Source organism: Amphiprion ocellaris, chromosome 23, assembly GCF_022539595.1.
Source record: "Amphiprion ocellaris isolate individual 3 ecotype Okinawa chromosome 23, ASM2253959v1, whole genome shotgun sequence".
NCBI classification, from domain to species: Eukaryota; Metazoa; Chordata; class Actinopteri; family Pomacentridae; genus Amphiprion; species Amphiprion ocellaris.
This window is the reverse complement of record NC_072788.1, coordinates 17,920,280-17,934,257: the sequence shown is the minus strand read 5'-3', so window position 1 is coordinate 17,934,257 and position 13,978 is coordinate 17,920,280. Positions and strand designations below refer to the sequence as shown.

At 41.2% G+C, this 13,978-nt stretch overlaps 2 protein-coding genes across 2 annotated transcripts in view; both read left to right on the top strand.

The window, feature by feature from the left end:
* Positions 1 to 6,631, top strand: part of mta2 (metastasis associated 1 family, member 2) — a 38,474-nt gene extending 31,843 nt beyond the window's left edge. The window contains exons 16-18 of the mRNA XM_055007830.1: positions 37 to 155; positions 821 to 963; positions 4,036 to 6,631. Of these exons, the coding sequence (XP_054863805.1) occupies positions 37 to 155; positions 821 to 963; positions 4,036 to 4,189 (416 nt within the window). The 3' untranslated portion in view covers positions 4,190 to 6,631. The remainder of the gene's footprint in view (positions 1 to 36; positions 156 to 820; positions 964 to 4,035) is intronic.
* Positions 6,632 to 9,065: 2,434 nt separating this feature from the next.
* cth1 (cysteine three histidine 1) lies at positions 9,066 to 12,229 on the top strand. The gene is made up of 2 exons (XM_023276394.3): positions 9,066 to 9,289; positions 10,966 to 12,229. Exons 1-2 carry the CDS (start codon positions 9,281 to 9,283, stop codon positions 11,884 to 11,886), a joined length of 930 nt encoding a protein of 309 aa, XP_023132162.1. The 5' UTR covers positions 9,066 to 9,280; the 3' UTR covers positions 11,887 to 12,229.
* The last annotated feature ends 1,749 nt before the right edge of the window (positions 12,230 to 13,978 follow it).

Genomic DNA, 13,978 nt, shown 5'->3' with positions numbered 1-13,978 from the left:
TTGCCTTGTCTGAATGTCTGGGTGTTGTCTCTGCAGCCATTTCAGCTCCTCTGAAACTGAAGGCATCCAGAGGACCTCCAACACCTATCAACAGGAACCAGGCCAGCCAGCCTCGAGTGGGCCAAAGCCTGCTGGGAAAGCGAGGCTTCGATAGTGTTAGTCTTCCTTACAAACATACCACACGCTGCATTCACAGAATGGTTGGATTGTTATTCAAAAAAAATACGCTTACTTAAGCTCCAGTACAAAACTTAAGTACTACCACAACACAGAATCGACTGCTGCTAACCAACTGTCAATGTTTCCATTATTTCTCTCACAGTACCAGCTGTGACTTGCTACTCATTTTATTACTTATTGCTACTTGGACAGCCTTCAGTGTAAAGACAAAAAACATGAAGGAGAGGGTTGATCCACAGTTGATTTCCTGCTGGAATCAAACCAACAACAATCACAAGGTCACCAGACTCCAACCAGTTACTTTTGATTGATGTCTTCCCTCACTTAGATTTCCAAGTGGCTTCTGTCTATTTTCCAGCACAAACAAATCTAAAGTGGCACTGAGTACGGCATTCAGCTTGCGCCGTCTGAAATCATGCCAAAATAAACTTTTTCTACTGCACAAACAGGCCATGTGCTATCCTTAAAAATGCTCCACTTTTTGCTCCACTTAAACCACTTCATGACCAACTATCAGATTGAGGTGGCTACACATTTATTTTGATTTAAAAATGGTTCTGGATTACTGTATAATACACTCATCAGCACATGCTGTGGCCTCATAGTTGATTTCCTGTCTTATTCTTTCACTGGTTCACAGACTACAGGTGTGCCATACCCAACCAATGGTAGGCCATATACTTCAGGTATGAGGACCACCTCCCAGTCGGTCATCAAGAGGCAGAAAGTCAGCCAGGGTGAAGCTCCCAACCCTGTAGTGTTTGTTGCTACAAAGGACACCAGGTAATTGTCACTGCAGCACTGGCAACACGATCTTCACAACCTCTGTCAGTACTGAATGTATGTTTATGGGCTACAGATCATTGTAGATATAGGGAACAATCTTGTCAAATGCTAGGGAGACGTTTAAATATCTGTTTAATCAATTAATTGGCATTAATAATTGAAACAACTAAAACTACATCTACTGAAAAGGCATGTCAGTCGTGGAGCTAAAAGTGTTTCCTGACCACCTATGAAAGGCTATAAAACAAGCGCAACTTTGTGCTGTGAAACTGTTCATGAACTCAGCATCGTTAAGTTTTAAAAAGGTGTTGCTGCTGTCTGGCTTAGCTAGCTAACTGAGGCTAAATACTAATGCTAAACTTTGATTTTCAAACCTTAACACGGGCTAAGAGCTGAGTGTCTGTCAGCACGTTAGCTACCTTTAACTAGCAGCTGATTTCATGTTTCCAACAACATCAGACTGAAGTAATGAAGTGTGTCTGTAATGCAGTGCTCCAAGTACAAATGCATTTTAGAGATGGCAGTAAAGGCTGATATTTCCTGAACTGACAAAGTTGCTGCAACAGCATTTGGAGACATCTGTTCCAGCTTAGCAGCTATTTCCAGCAGCTGGACAAGTGTTAACTACAGTGATTAATTCATTCCAACATGTAGATCAATTTTGAGGATTTTTGATATCAAACCTCTGTGAAAAGATTAATAATATTCCACATTATTTACTCTGGAATACTGCAGCTTGTTTGCTGTCTTTAATACTCTGGCTTTTGTGGGGCCAATCACTGAGCAGCAGTTTTCAATTAAGTGGGGTTTTTTTGTTAAATTCAGAATTTAAGTAACTTAGTGTTTACTTTCTGCTCTTCAAATCTTGAAGTAACTGAGCTAATTTTGCAGCGAACACCAAGTGTTAGTGGCTAAAATGGTTTTAGTCACAGCTGGAAAAACATCCACTGTATTTCATTTACTTTAATGATCACTCGTTCGATTGATTGGTAATGTGGCCACTATCAGTTTAGAAAATTGTGTAGTAATTGCAGTGTTCAGAACCATTCAGGCAGAGCTCACACTACTGTCATCCAGGGTGGCTCCATTAACTGTTCTTATCAGGCTAGACAAATACCATACTGCTGCACTACAAGTACTACTACCACCAGAGGTAACACCTTCTCACCAGCTAGTCTCACTTTGGCACATCCAAATGCTTACTGAATAAAAACCTAAATTTTAAACCACCTCAGAATAATTCCAAACAACACGTGTGTCTGTTCCTGTAGTGGAGGTTATGATTTGCAGCTGGGTGTCAGATTTCACGCTTTGATCAGCCCTATAACAATGAGCTGATTATATTCTTCACATTAACTGTATCTCCACTCCTACTTTGTAAGAAAGACTGAAAGGGAGTTAAACAAACAGCCCGACTTGCAGTTGCATCGCGGTAACTGCGTTGTCTGTTACTGAATAGGAGATGAGTGCTGTGCAATGACTCCCTTCCTGTTTGTTTGTCCATACAGAGTGATTGCCATGCTTACAGGTTTGCAGTGGGATTGCTTTGTTAGTGAATGTTTCTTAATGAAAAGGAGAAAAACCCTGAGTCTTTCCTTGGTGGTGCCACCATTGCTACGAAGCAAAATGTGTTTGGCAGTACGTAGATGTTTCAGAGACTCTCAGGGTTTCATAACAAAACTAGTACCTGCATGTGCCGCTGATAAGAGAACAGGTTTTTCTTGTCTGCTGTGAAAAGAGGGGTAACTTATTGTCCGGATCTGGAGATTCAAGTGAATTAATTAGTTTTTTATTCTATCCAAGCAGGGGTCAGCAGTGATTTGCTGCACCCACAAAGATCAGCGCAAAGTAGTTTGAACTTTATGTGCAGAGCTGTCACAGTGCACCAGATACACACTAAAACTCTTTTCATTGTAATATGAATATACCTCCATAAGTATAAATCCAGCTGTGGATCCTAAGCATAAAAACACATTTGTGTGTCTGGCAAACAATCTTTACTCAGGGTCCAACTTACCGGCTGCTGTCATTTGCAGGTAATTCCTGATATAAATATTATTTTTGACATGCGTAGCAACTGCCACATTGGATGAAGAGAAGCTTGTCATAGAGGTTAAATAGCCAGTCCCTCCAGGATTTCGCGGGCGTTTTTCGAGATTGTTGCGGCCTAAAATGCCTGAATTCGCAGCAGCTTTACTAAATTGTGATGTAAGTGGCGATGTTTTAAGCATATTTATTGCTGGAGACAGTGACAGTTGCTGAAAAGATGCATTTTTTTCCAGCTTTTAGAACATGTTTCAACATTTCACTTGACAATATTTCTTCTAATTCTGTAAGATGCTCTAACCCATTTAGACAAAAGCTTGAATATCACGGTGAACTTAGCAGCAGCCAGATACTGGTTTAACATGAAGTGGTTTGTAGATTTATGGCACAAAATGATAATTTACTATTGAATGAATCACATTTGGACACATCTGTCAATGGCAATTTCATATTGTAGCATATGAGTATTCACACACACGCTCACAGCTAGTCACGTCAATTAACAAGAAAAGCACTCAGAGAGCACAGTACTCCACCAAGACTGTTCATTCCTGACCTTGCGCTGAACACAGGCGTGTGTTATACATGTGTACATTATGTAAAGATACCTAATCGCCTGACCTAAATATGTAGCGGGCGGCAGGAATTGATGGGACTCAGAAACACCCCCACATTTTAATCAATTTTTAGTATTTTTGTTGGTAAATGAGAGTCATTAGAATCGCACATGCCTGGATGTTAGACCATAAACAAGGAAGTGAATTTGGTGACGTACATGCATTACGTTTGCACTAGGGACTGCTATGATTGGTGGAACTCATGGGAGGCGGGCCAAAATTGCGGAGCAGTTGCGGTGATTGGACAAAATTGCAAGGTCGCGCAGAATTCGCGGAGATTGGTTGAATTTGCGTGAATTAGCGCGATCGCAACATCGCGAATTCCTGGAGGGACTGAATAGCTCTTTGACAGAATAGTGCTTGATTTTATGGTTTTTTTTTTTTTTTTGGTGTCTCTTTAAACCAGAGCCCTGAGGAAACATCTGACCCAATCAGAGATGCGCCGGGCGGCAAGGAAACCTCACCTCCTGGTCCGGATCAAGCTGCCACCACCACCCCGCTCCCTGGCCATGCCCCTCCTGCCCTCCAGCACCAGCGAACCCATCGTCCTGGAGGACTGAAGAGGAGAGACGGGGGTCTTTTAACAGGACACGGGGTAGGGGTGGGAGCTGGGGAGGGTCTGTGCTCAGGCCATCACTTACAGGCTGTACGCCATACAGTAGTGTTTTATTTTTCTTGTTTTCAGTGTCATCTTTCTTTAGTCTTCTGTTACTACCCAAAAGTTGATGTGTCTGTCTCTCTTTCACACACACGTGCACACACACACACACACACACACACACACACACACACACACACACACACACACACACACACACACACACACACACACACACACACACTCACAAACAAGCACACTTTCATGCAAACACACATCAACACACTGATACTCGGACAACACCTTGGGCTTTGTAATGTTTTACTCCAGTTACTTTACTCCCCTTTTAATGCCACCTGTTTTTAAATGTGTAATTTAAGTCAAGATATTTCATCCTGAAACAATGGTGATAAAGCACACTTTGTTTTTATTCCATGTCTCTATCTTTGTGTAAATATATGCATCATTGGAAGGGTAACACCCATAAAAGGCCGTGCGGGACAACTGTAGCAGGCTGAATGATCTGATTTGAAGATTTCATTCTACAACCCTCAACTCTATTCCAGTGGTGCGAAGTCTGTCAGCTACTAATTGTTGCTAGTGGACTGGGGGCAGGGTGATTTGTCAAGCTGAGGAGGCATGTTTGCAGAGCTGCCCTTGGTCAGTTTGATCCATCTTCTGCCATTTTGGTTTTCTCTGAGACTACATCACTCACCAGGAGCAGACCTGTTCCAGCATTAATACATCATATAATACATATGGTAGCCTAGCCAAAATATTCAGTGAGCACAAAGCAGCTTGAGCAGTGTGAAGGTTTATTGTTAATTGTATTCAGTTTTTTATCTGGCAAGGGATTGATTCCATTTAAACAAGCAGCTGGGCATCCAATCAGAATGCATCACTATGTAAAAAGCTTAAACTGAGATAAATATTATTCAAACCGCCACATATGTTTTCAACCTTTCAGGTAGTAACTATTATGAAATATTCAGAATTTACCTGAACAAGAAGAAAACAGAAAATGCAACAATTTGAAAATGAGTGCACACAAAATATATCCTTAATGTTTTTAGAGCCTAAAATAAATCCTAACTCGATGACCTACTAATCTTGATTCAATTGCCAAGATTTGTTTTGTGCTCACGGCATAGTTTGGAGACAAACAGGCTTCCGTACATCCCTGCCATCTAGAGGTGGAACAGTACACCTGACAGGGGTTACTCTTGGAGTCGAGCCCTATGTAATGTTTCCTTTGCTGTGTGTTGACGGGCACTTTCAGCCAGTTTGAAGAGAGAATAGTCCGGTTTCCTTTCTCTTGACCACACCCTGCAATGTTAGAACAGGGAGTCTGGAAGCTGGGGCTCCTAACATGATTGGGGATAATCGTGGATTTGCACCAGTTGCTGTGTGACCTGCCATGATGAGAAGACACATTTGTTTTTGAGGTACTTGTTTAGTTTCTGCAAAATTTAGCTATAATGTGCAAAAAACAAAAAAAAAGAAATAGAAAGGCGGATGTTGATAAACTTTGAACCCTGAAGTACTGTTCTGTTAAAGCCACAGCAATTCTGACAATGTATCATTTGGCTGGAATGCAATTGACAGTTAATTTACTGCTCAGTTGATTTAAGTCTGTTAAAAAAAGCAGCAATATGTAAATGTATGGAGGAGAATTAGGGCCAAACATTTTGCTCCAAACTTCTTGTCTAAAAATGTGAAAACTTTTTCTTAATTTTCATCCTGAGCGTGGCCGTAATCCTCTTCTGTTAGCATTTGATGAAGCAGAGCAGAAGTAATGTTTTGATTGTGATTGGGTATGACAACGACGTGAAAGGAATCTTCTGCTGTCTCAGCTTGTTCTTTCATTTGCTTTGTTTATTTTAGTCCCCCCCATTTGTACCGTTATCAAAGGGTGAGTACTAAAAATAAGTTGTTAATTGGATAATTATAATTCCTGTGAATCTCCACAGCAGCGAGGGGTTACACTGGTTTTATAAGCAAGTTCGGTCCCAATGTGGGCTTTGTAATATTTCTCAAAAAAACACAAAGAAATTGAAGTGTTGAGTTTGTAGCAAATACTAATGTGTGTAAAGAAAAGTCGAAAAGTGGCATATTGGAAACTTTTTTTTTTACATCTAAAGTGTAATTTTGCTCCATTATTGTGGAGATTGGTCTAATATGCTACTGTACATGTGTAACATCTCTCCTTCATAGGGTGGGTGGGCTGGTCATTTCAACCAGGGGAGACATTCAAAAGGGACAGGGTGCTGATTTTTGTATGATGGAGAGACGAACATGATACAATTGAAACTTTTTCTCAAGTGTTTTTTATTCCAATGTCTCTGTATCCTTTAATGTATCTTGATAAGAAAAGAAATAAAGATTTTTTTTCTTTGTGGTCAGACACTGGCTTTTTCTCTACTGTGTTTCTTGAAGTGTTCGTGACATTAAGACAGAGGTAGCTTGGCGAGGTGTCAAACTTAACTGTGATGCCAAACTAAATGCCTCTCTGACACCGAATTCACAGTATCAGCCTGATAATCACTTACTAGAACCTCCATGAGAAGTAAAAAGTTGAACCTACCTTATTTAAACCTCTGACATTAAGACTGTTACTCTCTTTAGGACCTAGGTGTGTATGGTGTCATCATACAAAGATATAAAAACCTCTCATAGACTGGCAAGATCTTTGAAAACGGCTCCAAACTCAAAAAGCACTCAGAGCGCAGTACTCCGCCAAAGCTGCTCATTCCCCCATATAGCATTGTCAGAAATGCAGCCTTTTTTGTGGAAATGCAGCATTTGTTTATTAGTTATTGATGATCAGAAATCAAGGCAACATAGAATGTGGCCACAAACAAAATGACCTGAGCACAGACGTGTTATGCATGTGTACGTTGTGTTTGGATACCAAATCGCATGACCTAAATATGTAGCGGACGGCGGGAATTGATGGGAATCAGAAACACCCCAAGAACTTATTAATCAATTGTTCCTTGTCTCATTTCCCACAGACAAGTCCCGATAAGTCCGAAGCTGTGGATTTGTAGTAGGATCGCAATCATGTGATCATCAGCAGGCAGCTGACGTAGCGTTCACTTGTTGTCATAGTTACAATGACACCATGCCGCTATCTAGCAATGATACAGAAATCTTTAACAAATCTGTGGATCCAGACTTTAAGCCGCATCACTGCCAAAATCTAATCACTTGGTCCTTGTGTCATTTCTGACCTTCCCTGAAAATTTCATCCAAATCTGTTAGTCCGTTTTTGAGTAATGTTGCGAACAGACAGACAGACAAACCAACGCTGATCATCACAACTCCGCCGTGTTCCTTGGCAGAGTAATAATTAGAAATAAATTGTTCCATTTTTGAGGAAAATCACCTTTAAGTGATGCAGATTTCTTAAATCTGTCTGTTTTTCCAGGACTGTCCGCAAAGTCAGAGCAAGAGTACCATATATGATGACACATAAATAAGTCTCTAAGAAGCTCCTAATTTCACTCCAGCATCTGTAGGTAGCTACAACTTCTGGTGTTTAAGTGCTGCATCTATAGTCAGAGAGAGTTTGCACAAGTCTGACCTGCATGGGAAGTATGCCAGCAAAATGCAGTTTCTGTCCAAAAAGAACAGCGTCTCAGTTTGCCAGTTAACATACGGGCAAAAAGAAGGCCCTTTGGAATAATGTGCCGAGTGCTCTATCAAAGATAGGGTTGTTTTACCATGGGAACAGTGGACGTGTTTGTTGTTTTCAGTAGAATTTCACACTAACTGTGAAGTTGGTGGACCACCTGATTACACAATATTTCACACCTGGAGGCATGTGAGTCCTGGGTCAGTATTGGGCCATGTGAGCTGGAGTGAATATAAACTCCCCATTAGTCAGAACTTCAGAAGCCTCTTGGATGAGAAGAGAAACATCTTGAAGAACCTACAAGAGAAGGCCAGCTGATTTTTATTGAAGCTTGTACGATTACCGTGACCTGGATGACTGAGCATCTTCACAGACATATTTAACTGACGCTGTTCATGGAGCTATTTAACCCTTAGATGCATGACTGAACCCTCCATAAGTGGGTCAAAAATTAGCCTTATAAAAATAAGGGTTTTTATACCATTTTTGTCATTTTGGTTTTGAATAATCATTTGTATTATTGTTTGTGTTGCATTTTTGTCCACACAAGAATGATTCCATGTTTGAAATATGTTTATTTTTCACTTCATAACAGATTTTGAATGTTTTGAAAATTGAAAAAGAAGAATGTCAGCATCCATTTTGTTGACTTTTTTTCACTCTTCTTCCAGCTGTTGCTGCTCTCTGTGCCTCCAAGTTTGTGCATCACCTCTCGTATAATATTGTCAGTGATAAAGAGCTTGGGGTAGTAGTACAAATATTACAATTTCTTTAGAAGTCTAAGGTAGCATAAAAATTTAAATGGAATGATATAATAAGCATATTTTTGAGGAATAGCTGGAATATGAAATGATATAAAGTTTTCTTTACAAAGATATTGCAAGAAAACGACCTCACCGGGTCATTTTTGACCCACTTATGCATCTAAGGGTTCATGAATACCTGTCTGGCCCATAGCAACTAAAACTTTTCACAGTAGCTGAACAGCAAACATGAACTAAAATAGACAGATACATTTTAAATAGGCAGAAAACATAACGGAACATAAAAAAAAAAACAAAAAAAAAACACTTGCTCACATAATGCTTATTGTGACTGGCCGCTATCATCACGTCATCGAGCGCACGTGAACGCGATTGGTCGCTCTACCCGCCCTCATGACGTCAGCTGGAGCACACCTGAAGCTCGTTCCAGCTGGAAGGCGGGAGTTGGACGCCGTTTTAAAAGACGCTCAGGCCCTCCACTCTTTGCTTGTGACTTCATAACAAAGTAGGAGTGTTAGGGTCCAAGCCATTCAACTACCACACCTTTCTGCTCGAACTCAGCAGGTCTCCTGTTGGTAAGGCCGGTTTGGACGCTGTCTTCTGCCCAGGCTGACCTCCTAAATCACCAAAACCAACTTTCCCCTTTGCAGCCATGCTTGAGGTTAGTGGACCAGACATTCATTTGCAGGTGTGCTGTTGCTCTAATAACTTTAGATCAACTGCTGTGTTGTAGTAGAGTTTTAAACTGTAGCAACTTTACAGTATTTGTTTTTTTTACTGAATGTTAATTGGTCTAAACTGCTTAACCAACTTATGTGTCCATTTTTACTAACTGGTATTTAAGGCTCGCTTGGGACTAGCTAGCTAACAGGTTAAGCTAGCTGGTAAGATGGCGTTAAACTGTCTGGTGCTGTTTGAGCAAAATATTAAAAGAACTTAAATTACAAAATCTAGATGTGATATTTTCCTAGCTATGATATCATGTCAGTGTAAATTTAAATACTGTAGAGTTTAAATGTTATTTCCATGTATTTTTATAGAAAAATTACAGGTCTTTGCATATTTATTTGTATGAATTTTCTGTCATTTGGTGGCAGGGTAATATCACCATGATTATCTTTGATTCTGATACAGAAGAGAGCGCTTGTAGAGGTTTTATGGTCGTCATCTGCCTCATTGAGAACAGACGGTTGTCTGCGCAGATTAGAATGTGTTATACTTCATGTAAAGTCTCAAGTTATATTAACAACGGGCTGCTTCTTAGAGGGAGTGTATCTGTTTACAGCCTGGGTCCCTCAGACTCCAGTTGGGTCTCTTCTTCTGTTTTCATATGTTTGAGTCTCTAATGCCAAGGTGTTTTTCTAAGTTAATTAACCAACAAAGTTTGGAAAACCCAGGATTTTTCTTTGAAAAAATCACTTCATATTGCTAGACCATTTACTGCAACATGTGTCTATATTTCAACAAATGAGAATGTTTATCTGTGTGGATAGCTACCCGTCACCTTTGTTTTGGTTTGGAAGCTGAGCTGCATCTTAGGAAGGGGATAATAGTCATGCAGTACATTATGTGGATGGAATAGCTTTCTGCATTTGGTTAAGTTCTCTACAAATTATGGAGACTCCTTTTTAGAAAAAGTATTTTAAATGATTTTAAATTTTTTTTTTATTCAGTGTCATGCTGATTTATAACCGACAAACTGGGGCTAGGGTTTGGGTCTGTTAATGTATTGGTATAATACTGGAAAGATTAGTAGATTAACTGATTAGACTTGTATGTTTTAATCAAAGTAACATTTTTGTTGTTGCAATTTATCAAGAAAAGATTAAATGTTTTTTGCCCCAGTGAGGATGCACTGTTTTATATTCATTTAAAGTTGAATCTTGATTTTCAGTGTTTGCTACAGTGACTTAAGTGGAGCTTTGTGCTACGGGAACTTTAGATATCTATTGTTTTGGGTGTTTCTGGACATTTTCCACACCTTCACCACTAGATAAATAGGGGTCAATACTTGAATATAAAAAATTCCTGGTGCATTTTTGCATTCTGCTTACCATGGGAGCTGTAGTTTAATAGTTAAATTCCTTTACTCTGGTGAAACATGCAGGATTGCAATTCTATTAACATGTGTTTTATATACTCTAATCTCAGAACATTGGTACATGGTTCCATTTAGTTACAAAAGCTGTTGGCTAGCCTGGGCAGACCTGTTTCTGCCTTAGAGACTGTAATTAATCCCTGCAACTCCTGAATGTAAGCTTTAGGAACATGTGTAGCAAAGAAAAGTCAGGACTTGGAATTCCATGCTTAATTCATACTCTGATTTATTTTTTTTAGACCAGTAGTGATGACTTGTTCCTGCCCTCCTCTCAAGATGAGGAGCTGGTTGACAACCTGCTTTCCAGTGAGGAGTCAGATGTGCACAGTGATGGTGGGAGCCTCTCCCTGGCCAAAGCCCTGCTCCCCCTGGCAGAGACCTCCTCTCCTCCCCTTATCCCCTGGGTCTGCTCCACCCGCTACAAGACCGAACTCTGCACCAGCTACTCCGCTTCTGGTTTCTGCAAGTACGCTGAGCGCTGCCAGTTCGCCCACGGCCTCCATGAGCTCCATGTTCCCTTCCGCCACCCAAAGTATAAGACTGAACTGTGTCGCAGCTACCACACTACAGGCTACTGTTACTACGGCAGCCGATGCCTGTTCGTTCACAACCCAACAGAGCAGCGCCCCACCCTCCGTCGCCGTAGGAACGTCGCTTGTCGCACCTTCCGTTCCTTTGGGGTTTGCCCCTTTGGCAGCCGTTGTAACTTCCTGCATGTCGAGGGTGGAGGTGTGGGCAGCAGTGTGGAGGTGAATGAGGAGAAGACTGCGCCTGCTCCCAGCTGTCAACTCCAGCCACCGACCAAGGAGTGGAAGCCTCGAGGAGTGCTGTGCCGTACCTTCAGCTCCTTTGGATTCTGCCTGTATGGAACTCGCTGTCACTTCCAGCATGTCCTCCCCAACAAGCTTAAAACCTCCAACCAGAACCAAAGTTCGCCGGGCAGTTCGGGTTTACCTTCCTCCACCTCACCGAAGTCTTCAACCTCCTCTTCTCCCTCATCAACCTCTCCTCTTGCCACTCCATCTTCAGATGCCACAGCCCACAATGCTTTTACCTTTTCTAGTGAGCACCTAAATGACTTGCTACTGCCCCTGGCCCTCCATCTGCAGCAGCTGGAGCATACCAAAGCTCAGGAAATGTGGGACAACAGGGGGCTCTAACTGGATGAGGTTAAAGATAAAGCCAGCATCAGCACTCGCCACAGTTAAATTAAGTGTGCATGTTTTTTCTTTTTTTCAAAAATATGTTTTATATTATAATCCCCTTACCCTAGGGCATTTTTAAGCTGAGGTTGTTTGAATTGAGAGCTTTCAGCACTTCAAGTTGGACTTGATTGAACAGTCATGGATCAGTCTGGAAAAGCTCCTGTCAAGAGAGGTCTCTTGAATCTCCAGTTGCAGCTATGAATGTAATTAAATTTTTTTTAAACTATTGTACATACTTTAATGAACTGAGTAAATGTCTTACCTCAGTGTCGTGAATAAACTAATTTTAAACACCCAGCCATGCTGTCTTGCGCTTCAGTGTGTGTTGTCTATTGATAAGTAGGCTTTATTGGTGTCCCTTTTCTCTTAATAGGCATAATGTGGAGTAGGTCTGTTTGTGAATCCAACTAAAACAAAGTCAATGAAACCATAGCTGCTGGAAAATACAAGTGACTTACCAGAGGTCTGGCAAGAAGTTGGCCTGCAATAAGATGGTTTACGACAGAAATGATAACGAGGTACAAAATAGTCCCAGTTTGTGGTAAAATAAGTTCAGTGTGCAGAGCCCTGACCTCAGAATTAGGCATCCTACACCTTTTTTGGGCAACTTCTGGCATGAAACTTGTCTAGTAAATCTGTTATCGTTCACTAGGCTCTCAGTTTTGAGTCTCTCTTTAGGAAAAACAATGTATTATGATTTGAAGAACATTACCAGAGTGACAGTCTCCCCTTCAAGTCAATCCAGAGATACTACATATGTTTATTACTGCCAGGACTGACCATGGTAGTGCTCTGCCATTTAGTCTTCCCAAGAACACGCACTATGTTGACAAGTGTTACGACATCTCCAAATAACTGAATTCAGGTGTTCCAATCACTTCCATGACCACAGAGTGTAAAATCAAGCACTTAGGCATGCAGACTACTTCTACAAACATTTATGAAAAAATGGGTCGCTCTCAGGAGCTCAGTAAATGAAGTGTGGTAACATGATAGACTGCCAGTTGTGGAATTTCCTCGATACTAAATATTCCACAGTCAACTGTTAGTGGTGTTGTAACAAAGTGGAAGCAATTAGTAACAACAGCAACTCAGCCAAAAAGTAGTAGACCACATAAAATCACACAGCAGGTCAGCAGATGCTGAGGTGCACAGAGTGCAGAAATCACCAACTTTCTGGAAAGTCCATAGCTACAGACCTCCAGGCTTCATATGGCCTTCAGATTAGCTCAAGAACAGCGTAGAGAGCTTCTTGGAATGGGTTTCCATGGCTGAGCTGCTACACCCAAGCCTTACATCACCAGCTGCAATACAAAGCGTAGGATGCAGTGATGTAAAACTGCCGCCACTGGACTCTAGAGCAGTGGAGACGTGTTCTCTGGAGTAACCAATCACACTTCTCTGTCTCGATATCCAATAGATGAGTCTGGGTTTGGCGGTTACCACGAGAACAGTACTGACCTGATTGCATTTTGCCAAGTATAAAGCTTGGTGGAGGGGGGATTAGAGTGTGGTTGTTCTTCAGGGGCTGGCCCCTTAGTTTCAATGAAAGTAACTCTTAATGCTTCAGCATACCAAGACATTTTGGACAATTCCATGCTCCCAACTTTGTGCGAACAGTTTGGGGATGACCCCTTCTGTTCAACATGACTGACACCAGTACACAAAGCAGGTCAATAAAGACATGGGTGAGTGAGTTTGTTGTGCAGGAACTTGACTGGCCTGCACAGAGTCCTGACTTCAACCCGACAGGACACCTTTGGGATGAATTACAGCGGAGACTGAGAGCCAGGCCTTCTCGATGAGACAGATGAGAACATTGATTACTCTACTTGTTTATTACAGAGAATATTCAGCCAGTAACATTAATTTCACTTTGATTTGGTTAAAAATTTAAGTAATATCCTGCATGAGAACCACATTCATGATACCCCTTAACTCTGACTGTGGTTTTAGTTTTTGTGGAGCCGACTTATACAAAGAAAGCCCGGCTATGTTGAACTGGCTTCGTAGTACAGCCCTCTGAAAGCCGCAGAGAAAGGCTTAT